At 52.7% G+C, this 13,601-nt stretch overlaps 1 protein-coding gene across 1 annotated transcript in view; it reads right to left on the reverse strand.

Moving 5' to 3' along the window:
* The window catches only part of EPHB1 (EPH receptor B1), an 85,956-nt gene that overhangs the window by 28,505 nt on the left and 43,850 nt on the right, over positions 1 to 13,601 (reverse strand). The window contains exon 4 of the mRNA XM_037407055.1: positions 2,991 to 3,146. Coding sequence (XP_037262952.1) covers positions 2,991 to 3,146 — 156 coding nt within the window. The remainder of the gene's footprint in view (positions 1 to 2,990; positions 3,147 to 13,601) is intronic.

A 13,601-nucleotide genomic window follows, 5' to 3' on the forward strand; every position in this document is an offset into this window, starting at 1 on the left:
TGGCTCCATCATCTCCTGCCTCAGGAGGGATTTGGTCTCTATGGTTTTGCTCGATTCAGGGTCAGTCTCTCCTCATCAGCAATGCCAACCACCTGTGCCACCAGCCAGAGAGGGGTTTCACAGTTGGGGATGAGGACTCCCATGGCAGAAACTCAGTCTCCAAAAAAACCCCACCGTGGAGCACATGCAGATCCATCTGTGAAGGTGGACCCATTTTAACAATCAGGAGATGCCGAGATAGCTCTGGTGCACATGTGGAGAAGCACCTCAAACAGATTATCACAGCGAGAGAAACATCACTTAGTCAGCACCAGGGAGAAACGCAGGGGCAGTGGGTGAAAAGAGAGTATGGAAAGCAGTTATTAACAGTTCGATATCTCAAGTTGGGAACCCTGGCATTTAACAGCGTAGAGGAGAGATGGCACCGCTCACTGGTTTGCGAGCAGCTTGGATGTTGGACGAGAGATCAAACTTGCATTGATCAAATCCGCCGGGAGCCGTCGCAAATGCTTCGGAGGACAGGAATTGAATGCAGCACCAATTGCAAGTGCTGCCAGAACAGGGCCAGAGTCCATAGGGAGCAATTCAGGAGGAATCCAGGCAGGAGAGCATCATCGAGGCACAAACATATGTCTGCCCAGGTCTGGGGAAGGATTTGGGGTAAGCCAGGATGGCTCCACAGCCAAAACCGCAAATTCCAGCTGCTGGGTTATATTAAATAAGGAAAGTGATCAATTACTCATGCTGGCTGGGCTCGGTGCTGCACTTCCAAGGAAGAAAAAGGACTTTGCCATGATGCAGAGAGCAATAAAAATGATGGAGGACTTGACCCACAAGGAAAGGTTAAGAAAGCAAAGCACGCTCCACCTTGGGGAAAACCATCCCAGAGGAGCCCTCCATATGTGTGTTCTGGGAAGCATCATTAGGGGCTGCAGATAAATTAGCCCCGATAGTGGCCAGGGATGGGATGGGCAGAGGCGTCTTCATCAGCACAAGGCTGATGTGGCCAGTGGATAGAGAGGTCACCCTGCATGGATGACCTCCGGCTGACACTGTGCTCTGGCCACCGGTGACAGGCAGTCGTGGGGGACATGGGTGCCCACCCCTGCCCAGCTCCCTGCCTGTGCTGCCCTCTCCCCCTGCTCCATAACCACAGCCAGCCAGGCACTTTAGGAGCCTCTCTGAGCCATTGCTACGGGTACTGCAGATGAAAGAGTTTTGTTAAAATGTCTAGGAAAATGACAGACTTTGAATAAAAAAAAAATAAAAGAAAATAATTCTGTTCCTTTAATTCTTTTCCCCTTTAGCAGGTAAACGTGCCTGTCACGGAGCAGTCGCCAGCATGGCATCCTCACTGGAAAGGGCTTTTGTGGACTTGAGACACCACAGACATCCCACTGCAGGGCACCCCCAAAACCCCATTAGCACACAGTGGAGAGGTCAAAGGTGGGTTACAGGACGGGTGGTAGGGGACATGTGGCAGGAGCAGCGGGAAAAACGCCAGTTCCCCAGGGAAACCAGAGCAAAGGACTCACAAAAGCTGGGGGACAAGGATCAATAAATAGCAAGTCACCCCCAAAAAGCTGCAACCTGTCTCAGAGCCTTAACCCAATCCCCCTGTTCATACCTTAAGCAGGTAATATCTTTTCAAGCTTTTTTTCAAGAAAAAAGGGAGAAAACCATCTTTCTTCCCAAGCTTGGTGGCAAACCACTGTCTCCCCACATTCATCCCCCTTTAAGTGCAGCCTCTTCCCTCCTCTTCCAGGGATGCGGGGCAGAAACTGCACCCGCAGGCATAGCCCTGGGGAAGAGCTGTGGTCCAGAGCAGCGCCTGTAGCTCCAGGCTGTTATTTACGCCTCTGTCACAGAGAAACTTTGTCGGCGAACAGCTGGCACCTCAAATTAAAGCGTTGTAAAATTAAGTGACGCCGAGAAGAAATAAAAATCAGCAAATAGACTTTTTTATACTGTATTTCTAGAGCACAGCAATACTGTAAATCAGCTATATAACGAGACATAATAAAGACATATAGATTATCTGCAGTTGTGCTACCTGCTGACTACCTCTGATCTGACAGCTCAAGTGGTCCAGCAAAACAAGCAAATCCTTTCATCGTTTCCGACATGCATTTCGGGCACTCCCCAGCACCAAGTGTGCAGAGCATCCTTGTGCTAAAGCTCCCTGACGGGCTGATTCGAGGGCCTGCGGCATGTTTTGCAGGGGGAGCAGAGGCTGAGGCTTGCGTCCCCAGCAGGCTGAAGAGCACAGCAGGTCTTTCTTCTCTCTTGGGCTCTTTTCTCACCAAAAGACAGACTTGAGGCTGCTGCTGCCATCCCAGGCACTTTGGGCAGACAGCCGAGAGTGATGCATCGCGCACACAGCACCGTGCTGAATACTAATGCTTAACGCACCCTTTCCCCCTGTAAAAAAATACTCCATCTGCAAGACTATGAACAAGACAGCAACAGCAGATAACTTTAAATTCTAATCTATCCTGGGGACTATCTCCCTGCCATCACCACCGCTGCCAGGGTGAAGTATAAACTCAAACGACTGCTGGAGAGGTGGGTTGCGGGGGCTGTCCCATCACTCATCGGTTGGTGCGTGTCACAGCGGTGTCCCAGGAAAGCAGAGCAAAGGGTGATACAATATCACGTGCTTATGCCAGTATGGCAGTGAAAGGATTCACGTCTGTGTAAGAGGTGTTTCTGTAGCACGCGGAGGCGGTGCCGTGCCGCGCGGAGAGGGGTGGGTATTCAATAAGGGTACCCCAGCTCCCCGCACAGCTAAGCCCCTGCGGTGGAGGCTGCCCTCGGCTGGCTGCCAGATGCCCACCCAACTGCTCTCTCGCTCCCCTCTGCAGCAGGACAGGGGCAGAAAACAAGAAGAAAAAGCTCACGGATTGAGACTTTATCCCTGGCCGCTCCCCCAGCAGCAGAGCGGAGCGAGGCCCCACGGCCCGCCCCACCAACCCTGATCTGTTACTCACTGGTGCAGGCGGCTGCCGGTGGGTCGAAATCTGCCCGGTAGTAGCCGTTGCGGCACGTGCAGACTGGCGAGGCCTCGGCGGTGGAGCGGCTGTTGGAGGGGCACGGCACACAGACCCCTGCGCCCTGGCTGGCCTTGAACGTCCCCGCTGGACAGGCTGCAAGAGAAGGGAGGGGAAAGCGGTTGGGTGTGGAACCATCCCTGAGCAGAGGCAAAAGCAGGTCCTGTCCTTCAAATGGGGCAGAGAGAAAAAGAAAAGCACGAGAGCAAACACAAAAGCTTCACACTTGTGTCAGAGGTAAATGGGGTGGCACCTTCCTGTGATGTTAGGATGGCCATAATTTTCCACACTGACCATGAGTTATTTCTGAAGCCACCAGGAAAACACTGAAATCACACAGCAATGATACAGTAATTAGCCAGGCAGAGCAAGGGGCCAGCACTCGCACCCAGGCAGGGGGACAGCCGGGAGCTGCAGGACCCCCTTCCCTGGCAGCACCCATGGGGTCAGGGACACACAGAGGCAGGACAGTGTTCCCCTCCTGCTGATCCAAAAGATCTCTTTCCGCCACCCCAATGGCACGGCTCAGGTCTCACATTTCTTTTTTCACGCAAAATTTGAATAAGTGGAAAGTTGATGTGACAGCCATGACAGTGTCTTATGGGTCCATGCCATTAATCCCCCGCAGCCCAGGGCTGGGGCTAATAACATTCCCGGCCTTCGGCCTCAGAGTTCATTCAAGCAGGAAATGGCAACTAATTCATAAATGAGAAGATGCTCCAGTTACGGTTACGGCGAGGCTTTAATCAGCGACAGGCAGAGGTTTCATTAATCAACCATCTCATTGCTCTGCAGTTAGAGGGTGGAGTGACAAAGATGGGGTCCCTCATCCCTCCCCCACCTCACTGGTCCTACCAAGTAGGCACTGACGAATGGCTGCTCATCCAGCCCTGACATCTAACAAAACCCTCAGGTGACCCCTACGGAACCAAAGGCTGCAGAGGGGAACGTCTGTATTTTGGCACATGTATCCAAGGGACCAGACTTCACCCAGGCCCACCCCACGTCCTGGGGGAGACTGCTCCTGGCCTCAGACACAGGGTTGTCCCACCTCTGTTTGGCTGCCGGCTCTGCCCCCACGATGCTGTCACCTCCCAGGCATGGCTCTGCAGAGAAGCACCCTAAGTGTCTCATAAACACGGCGATGATTGAGATAATGGAAAGTGCCTCTTAGCCCCTGCCTGCTGCATCAGGATATGAGGCATCTCCTAGCAGCCATGAAGAGGAAATTAATAGGGGCAAGCAGGAGTAACCACTTTGATGCAATTTCCTTGGGAGATAGTGGACCATCTAATCTTTATTGGAGCCCTTTAACCTGTCATTCAAAACTCATGAAGGCCTCTTGCTCACACAGTCTTTCCAGATATTAAAAGATGACAAAAAAGGATAAATCAAAACAATATTTTACAATTTTATTATTCAGGGGATTCCCCACCCCCCTCGCCCCAGCCTGAGGCGTACAACTGGCTGCAATGAACCGTCTCTTTCCAACAGCACTAACAGCTGAGTGGGGACATGGCATCCCAGAGGGACCAGCCACCATCTCACGCTGCTCTTCCTCATCCCCACAACCCGAGGACTGCGCGTCCTCCACACCCTACCGCAGCCATCCCACACGTATGGCACCTTACAGAAGCACCTAGGGCCATAACCCACTACCTCATGCAGACAGGCAGCCATCCCACACGCGGGGTCACACCATGCATTGCAGGACACTGGGGGGGCACATGAGGGCTTGAGGGGGAACTTCAGGATGCCAGAGCAGAAGGCAGCCAGCCGCAGACCCTTCCCTGGGCCACGCACACAGCCCTACGCCCCCAACAGCGTGAGGAAGCAGGGTTACACCAGGCGCACGAGGCAGGAGACGCGACCACAAGTGGACACCAAGACTTAGAGGTGGATCTCCAATTCTGCCCCTCTCCCTTCCCACCAGCACGTCCCCGCAGTGTCCCAGCAGCACTGCGCTCCCGCCAGGAGGCCTTAGCATCCACCAGACACATAATGGGTGACCGGCAGGCTCTGCAGCTGGAGGGCACGTTCAGAAACGTGCCTGAAACATGCTGCGCTCTTCAGAGGTGCAGGATGGGGAGGGCAGTGGTACCAGGGAACAGCCACCTGAATTTTGATGGAAGGGGGCAGGAGAGGGAGGGAGGAAGACAAGAGGGTCATAGCACTATGAACACACCTTGGTTTAAAGAGTAGAGGCATGCTGGTGGGTCAGGTAAAGGGGTGTGTTAATACTTAACTACAATTAATCCAAGTGACGCATTGTCAAAATACCTGAACAAAGAACACTCTGCAACCCAGTGTCCTCAGGTTTCTTTTATCACACGTCACTTATCCATAAATTCCTGTAATCTGCAGGTATGTGGCTTTTAATTATTATTATTACCAATTAGCTTTTCTCTCCCGTAATTGCACTACACTTACCTAAGGTCTCCCACAGTTTCAGGGGAGGCTGATGCCTTCTCCTTCCACCCAAAGCCGCCACGGGCTGCAGCCTTCCACTCTTGCTGTTGCCTGTGTCTCCTGTCGTCCTGGGGGAGCTGAACCATGGACCTCACACTGAAGATGAAGCCAAAACCCCCAAGCCCCTGCAATGCCGCAGCGGGATTTAGAGACCTGCGCAGCATGGGATCCATAATCCTTCAGACGGTAAACGCACAGTCCGAGTGTAAGGCTCAGATAGAGGGCTCAAGGCCAGGAGGGAGCAATAAATCACCCCGCTAACGGCAAGCACAATGTTTGCCTTGATTTAAGGGCTGCTGCAAGGAAGTTTCCCAGAGCTGGCAAGGTCCGGATCCGCAATAGCACCTCAGCCAAGCGCGGGATGAGGCTCTCCCTGCGGAAACGGGCTCATTCTGCCGCTGCCCAGGCTGCGGCGCAAGCCACAGCTCCTCAGCCCACAGAAGAATTAATTGATTGTTGATTATGTGGGCTGGATAAGATTAATGATGTGCTTAACTACCCATTTCCTCACGTTTAAGCACATGGGGTGTGTTTGTAAACGATGAGGCATGAAGATCGGCTGTGCCACTCCACGGCTTCAGCGCTCAACCGCCCCGTAAGCCGATGCCACCCGCAGATCGGCCGTCCTGCCTGCACACCAGGGATGTCGCGCATCCCAGGCAGCCAGGGCCAGGAGTTTGCCAGCAGGACCCCTTTCCCAGGGCCGATGCAGGCATTTGGGGTAGGAGGGAGCATCGTTGGGGGGCTGCTTTAACGCAGGCTTCCTGAAGCAAGATGTCACCTCTGGGAGGTTTGAATGGGGGGGAAAGTAGAGAGAAGTTGCCCTCGTGCCCAGGGGGTGACGGCAGGGGTGGCAGCTGATTTACAGCACCCCACAGGGCTGGATGGAGCCAGAGGTGCCCCCCTTACCCCCTCAAAGGCTTGGGATGGGAATGCACCCACATCGCACATGGGGCAAAAAACCCAGTGAAGGCACCACAGACCTGCACCCCCAGCGCTGCCTCCCTCCTCACTCTGCAGCTTGCACAGGGCAGGATGAATTACTGAAGCAGTAGTGGCACGCAACAGCGCTGCGAGGCTTTTTGCTGCTGAAAACTCTCCTGTCTTAACAGCATGTATCCTGCATCCTTGTATTTCGTGTGCCAGTGGTTCCAGAAAGAGCTGGAGGTAAGCAGGATCTCTCTGCTCATCCACCCCTGCTCCTGCCCAAGGCAAACCATCATCAGCAGACCAGACGCTCTGCGGAACATGTGCAAGCATGGGGGAATGCAAGCGTTTCAATCTTCAAACTAAATCCTCTTGGTTAGCACCTGGAACTTCCACTTTTTAATTACTCTCTCAGGGAAGCTTTAGTCAAAAAAAAAAAAAAAAAGAGAGAGAGAGAGAAACAAGAAAGAAAGAAAGGAAAAGAAAAAGCAGACATCTCTATATTAACTTGTGCTAAAGCTCCCTGGGGACATTGAGTGGCATTTTTCCTTACCAGGTTTTAAAATAAGAGTTTCTGCAAAGAATTACAGGCTTCAGCTCACGATTCTGCAAGCCCACTTCTTTCCCCCGGCCCTCACTGGCACCCCGCCACAGCTCCCTTCACCCACAGCAAACCCAGTCTGTGTCATCTCATCGCTCCCATGCCCCTGACATCCCTGCTGGGGCAAAGCTAACCGCATTTGCCAGGTATTCCCCAAATCCTGCTTCTTCTGGGTTCCTTTTTGGGTCCAATGTCTTTGCAGGGCAAACCCAGTGTTTTTAAGCACAGCTGTGGTCACACCAGCACAGCGGGCAATGAAAAGATGGGTTAGAAGTAGCAGCACTGCAGAAGGTGATGCCCTCAGGCAAGCTGGAGGCACAGACAGGACTGCCACATGCAAAGGCACTAAAGAGCCTGGATGATCCAGCCTGGCTCCAAAAAGACACGTGGCTGGCACTACCAGCACCCCCCGGAGCTGGGCAGCAGGGAAGGTGCCCTGTTGGGTTTGAGAACACCTCAGGCCATGAACAAAGGAGCAACTACAGCTCATTGCACTTACAGCCCACTGGAAAAAGATTCAAGGCCATTTCCCCATTTTCTGCAAATGACAATTTTTCATTAAGAAAAAAAAACTGGCTCCTAAACCAAACACTTAAACACTTTCTGCATGAGGCTCACAATGTTTCGACGAAACCAAAAATCAAAAAAAAAAAAAAAAAAAAAAGAGATGCTCACTAAAAATGTTTCACAGACACCTTCAACACAAAATGTATTTATATTTAAGCACGCCCCAAAAAAAAGTAGTAAAAAAAAAAAGCCCCATTAATTTTTCAGTCTTCAAAGCGATTAGCCCCAGTTATGGGTATTTTAGCGGCCAGGCAGCTCTCCTCCACGTCCCGCTGCCTCCACATGCAGCCTGCGCACAGGCTAGGAAGCCCTCCTGGATGCTTTCAGCTGCAAGGCACCATCCAGGCAAATAAACACCCACGCAAAATTGTGTGCTATGAAAAAACAACATTTAGAGGACATCGTGATTACAGGGGCAGGCACTCCAGCAGGCGGCACGGCTTTCCCAGGCAGCTACTGCTTCGGCTCCGGCTCACCCTCCTGGGCTGGCAGCACCGAGTGGCTGGTGGCACCATGTCCCCTGGGGCCACACACCCCGGGCTGCAGAGCCCCAGTGTCACCACGGGCTGTAACACAACCGATGCTTTTGGGTTTCGCTGCCTTTGATGTGATGATGACACCAGGGATGCAAGCCGCAGTTTGGGGGAAAAACAGAAATCAGGCAAGCTGTCACCCACTACGCTGCCGCTCCCCAGCAGGGGCTGCCATCTCCCCATCTTCAAAGGGCAACAAGGGGGCTGCCTTCCCACCCTGCTTTCATCTCCCTCGTTTCCCTCCCTGCAAACATCCAGGCAGGGAGTGGGTGCCTGTTGCCAGAGGTTTAATTGCATCCCTATCTGATGCTGATGCTCTCCCATCATCCCTTCCCTCCTGCATCTCCGTTGGGGAGGGGGGTGGGGGGGGTGTTTTGTGGGGGGTTTTCCACCCATTTCTACTTTTTAATGATCTGATTCCCTTTTATATCAAGCCAAGTGCTTCTCCTGAGTGCCTCAGCCCTGGCACAGCCACAGCGAGCTCAGCAGGCAGTCAGCAATGCTGGCGGGTGTACTGCCGCACCATCCTGCACGAGGCATCAGCAAATTAATCTAGAGAGGTTTCTGTATTTGGAGCAATGCCACGCTCTAGCGAGGAGGGGCAGGAGGGTACCCATCGCACACATCCTGCCCTCCTGACTATGCCAAGAAGGAAGATGGGGATCAGACCCGGCCCTGAAACACCGTGTCAGCCGCCAAATTTCCTTTCCTACATCCAGTCCTTGGGACAGGGCAAGGAGTGCGACCCAGACAGAGAAACAGGGAAGTCCAAGCATCCCTGTCTCCAAAACATCCTCAGACAGATGGATGGATGCTTGCTCCTCCAGAGAGGGAGCTCAGCACGAGCCCCCAAGCAATGCCTGAAACTGCAGCATCTTGGGGACAGGACACCCCAGTGGAACCTTGTCCCAGGGATGGATAAAACCTTCACTATTTTTGCCACCAAAGACACAAATTCTCACCATTTCAAATCACCCAGAGCTGCTCCTACCTCAGGGCCAAGCGCTTGCCCAACCTAATTACAAACAGCACCCGCCTCGTTGCATTGCATTTCCAAATTTCAGTGCTGTATAGGCAGCAACTCATGAGATAAACATGAGCTTCCCAGCATCTAGGTTCACATCCTGCAGGCAATGGGCTGCATCCCTCCCTGACACGCGGAGGGAAGAGGCTCCGGCTCCTCATGGTGCAGCCAGTTAATTAAAGCAGCCCTTCACCTCTGGAGGAATGGGTTTAGATCTGCCTTGGGAGACATGTAAATTAAAGTCAGCAGCTTCTGAGCCCAGCCCACCATGGTGTATGTGGAGGAAACGTAAAATTCATTGTGTTTTTTTGTTTCTCAGGGTTGGGTTTTTTTTCTGCTCCTCTTTTCACAGATGAGAAATGAATCGAAGCAGGGCAGGATTTCAAAGGCACATGCAGGGTAGGTAGCTGTGCGAGGCTAATTAGAGGCAACAGGCTGTGGGTGCATCTGCGTTCACCTCTCCCAGAAATCCCATTCCTCATCAACCAAGGATTTGCTTCCCTGGCATGGGCCAAGATGCTCACAAACCGAGCCCCACGCACTCGGCTGCACACAATGCAGCCAATGCTCACCCAGGAGAAGTGTTTCTCCTCCAGAAAGGCAGGCTTGGGGAAACTAAGGGTCTCTGGATGCAGAAGAGCTTCAACACCAACTGTTTACCGTGACCCTAAACAATGAGCTTAAGCCTAGAGCAGGGCATGGAAGCAGCCGGTTTTGGCTCCCACATGCCCTGCAGCACCCATCTACCCAAGAGGTTCACACTTGCCCATTCAATCACCACTCTGGGCTTGACTTTCCCTCTTTTTCATGGTTGGGAAGATTTTGAAGGTCTAAAGACAAAATCTGTCCCCGATCCATTTGTTGGATGAGAAAGGGGAGAGCACGTATGCCCTGGGCAGACGGTGCCGCAGGGCTGCCAGCTCGCCACAGAGCAGGGAAACTTGCTTCACTCTCCAGAACAGTCAACGGGGGAAAAAATACCCAACACTTCTCAAGGTCACTTTTGCAAAACGCTTTTCTCCCACTTGGGTTTTGCTTCACTTTAGCTTCCACTTTGCATCAGGCTGAGGTGCCTGGTCTCACCCTGCCGCTCCCCCATGGCTAGCGGCTTCCCCTCCTCTCCATAAAAGAGCCGTTGAAATAACGATGCCTGACCTTCTGCTCCAGCACTTTTCCACATGAAATCAGGGTGAAACATGGCTGGCAGGCATGTGGTGCAGCTCGTGGAGACTCCCAAGCCCCATTTCCATTTGTCCCCAGCTCTTCCCCTTTGGGAATTAAAGCACTGCTATGAAGAACAGGAGGGAGGCATTGCAGGGAAGGATGAGGCTGGCACTGCCTCTCTGAGCACGCACTTTCATGATCAAACGCTAAATAATTTCATCAAATCCCAGACAATTCATCCACATATGCAGAGAGGTTTACAGCCGCATGGCCACGGCAGTGATTGGCACCAGATGCTCCTCACCATCCTAATGCTGCCTGAGCTTATTATTCTGAGTCAACAAATGAAGGGGGAATGAAGTTCTCGGCAATGATTTGAGGTTATTTAACCTCCTTATACTCTGCTTTAGACACATATTTAGCAGCTGCAGCCTGCCACCGGCTCTTCCCTCAGCTGAGGCCGTCAAACCTGCCAGCAGGACAGGGCTAGGTTTGCCATCACTGCCCCAAACCCTCGTGGGCAGCAGGGCCAGGAGCTATCTGACTAGTAGTTGCAAATTAAGTACCACCACGCAGTTCTCCCTGTGGGTGTGACATAAGGAAAGGGGAGACTGATTTACCAGTAAAGACAGTGGTGTCCAGACCCCTACTCCTGGGCTTCTCCGCCCCGACCAGCACCTAGATGAACATTTACATTTCTGCTGTACATTAAAACCAGAGCTAAGGGGTGGGGAGGATGCCAAGAAATCCACCCTATGCCAGCAATGAAAAACAATTTAAGGAGAGAAAGGGCGAGCAGGATGGGCATGATACTGGGGAGCCAGACAGCACCAGGAGCGGAGCAGCCAGGGGAAGCACTGGGGCTCCAGCGGCAGGGCAGGAAAGCCAAGGTCTGCCCAGGCAGAGGCTGCTCCCACCTGACCTCCAGCACCCCCAGCCCCGCCGTTTCACCCATCTTTAACAAACAGGGTGGTCTATGACAGCTGGGTGCCCTGTCTGTGGTTATCTGGGTTTCAGGAAACCCTCGCAACCTGGGGCACACTTGGTTTTAATGAGGGCGATAAACCTAAGGCTGAGCTTAAGGTGCTACGAAGGCATCGAAGCGATGCTCACGTGCCACCCTGGTGATGCTGATGTGCACCAGATCACACCGGTTCTGGTCAATCAGGCCAAGCACGAGCCAGAGAGAGGACCACCAGGACCAGTCCCAGGGAGCAGAAGCATCCCCAGCACTGCAACATCACCTGCAATGAACCTCCGGATGCATTAGGAGCAAACAACTGGGCAGAATCCAGATTGAGGCCAGGACTCATCTCCCAAAAACACAAGCCCCAGAAGATGCTCTACTCCCAGCACAGGCACCGGGCTTGATACAGGAATCACAGAGCGAGATTATTTCCCCTATGAACTGCAGCAATGTGAGACTCCACGAGTCGATGGACATGGACTGGAAGCTGTACAGAAGAGCCAATACTGTCATGTACCACTTAACTCAGCGCATCGCATTCACCCCTCAATGCCTGTGTGAGATATCGAGCCACCTAATGAGCAGGAAAGTGAGTTGCCATGAAAACTCATGGTGGATCTCAGAGAGTAGCTCTTCCCCCAGGTACAGAGGTGCTGGCTGCAGGCAGAAGCCCCCTAAAAATGATGCATCTTTGCTTTGCAACCAGAAGAGCCCAAATCTGGGGATTTGGGGAACTTGATGTAGCTCCAGCCCCATTTCTGACTGGGAAATCAGGGCAGCATTGTCCCTGGGCTCCCGAAAGCACAAACCACTCCTGGCTGGGAAGCAAACATCTCCTGTTCCTAACAGGAACTAATTAAGCACCTTTTCCTCCTTTGCCAGCTCACGCCACACAGTATCCCCTCAATCTAGAGAACATCAAGAGCTTATTAATTACATCTGAAGTAGTTCCTCATTAGTGTTGACAACCTGGGCTGGGGGATAGCTTCAGCCACGGGGCCAGGCTCGTGCTGCCAGCGCAGAGGGACACACAGACACATGGCTTCCCTTGTGTCTGTGCCACAGCACTGGAGGACATCACGCCTTGGGTTGCACTGGGGTGATGGCATGCCCCATCATGAAGTAGGACACCCCACCCCCACCCCATCCTGGCAGAGACGAGTCCTGGGGACTGCAGGTCTGCTAACTGCTTCAGGACAGTGCCCAGGGATGGACTTGGCATGGAGGGGTGGATTCGGCAGAGCGGGGTGGATTTGGCAAGGGGGGGTGGATTCGGCAAGGGGGGCGATGTCCCAACCAAAGTGCTCTCCCATATCCTTCATCCACCCCAAGAGCCCCATGCATGGAATTAATTAGAAAAGTAATTAAGAGAGCTCCCCTATGAATATTTATAGCAGAACGAGCCATAATTACTATTCCTCAGAGCAAAGGCGCCTTCCTACCCAGCCGCAGAGAGGAGAGGGGAACGCGGCACCAATGCGGGCACCAGAGGCACTGTCCTCTCCTGCCTTCACATCTGCTGGCCCACACATGGCCCTGGGAAACTGCCTCCACCATCCCACGCAGGCAGGAGCTAAGTGCTCCCTTTCCACCCCTGGGGGTGGCATTTTCAGCAGCAAGCCGTATTTCCTGCAGTCGGGTGCAATTTACTATTATTTCTACATACAAAATATCCACATAGATATTTTGAGCGGTTTCTCTCTCTTTTAATAACACCTCCTTTCCCCCCGTAGGCAGTTAAACGGTGGCCACTGCCATTGACTTGCCTTGCTCCTGCTGAGCTGCTCTTATCAGCCCTGATCTCCTGGAGCCAGAAAATGCCTAAAAAGCAATTTCTGAAAGTTTTACCTATCTCTCTTCCATTTATTTATTTTTTCCTGCCCATCTTCTCCCTCTCTGCTCTATTCTTAAGATTTTCCCTGCCCAAACAGTGCACTTCCAAGCACCTTTTCCCAGTAAGCTGCTGGCTGAGTCCCCACCTCACTGTCTTCATCCCAGTGCTTCCCGACTTTCCAACACCCGCAATATAACAGCATGGGAAAGCACAGGAGACCATGGAAATTTTTACTTTCCTTCCCAATTCCCCTCCCTCCACATACAGCAGAGTTAAAAACTCCTCCCAAACCCACTTCCAGCTGGCAGAAGAGCTGGTCTCAGGAGCATCCCAACCCCTAAGCAGCTGAGCCCAGCTGCCACCAGGCACCACAACAGCCAACAGGCTCACCACAAAAGAAATACCTTGAAAAAAATGCTTTCTCATGGCACTTGGCCTCCACTACCAGATAGAAATAGGAAGTGA

Source organism: Falco rusticolus, chromosome 13 (genome assembly GCF_015220075.1).
Source record: "Falco rusticolus isolate bFalRus1 chromosome 13, bFalRus1.pri, whole genome shotgun sequence".
Classification (NCBI taxonomy): Eukaryota; Metazoa; Chordata; class Aves; order Falconiformes; family Falconidae; genus Falco; species Falco rusticolus.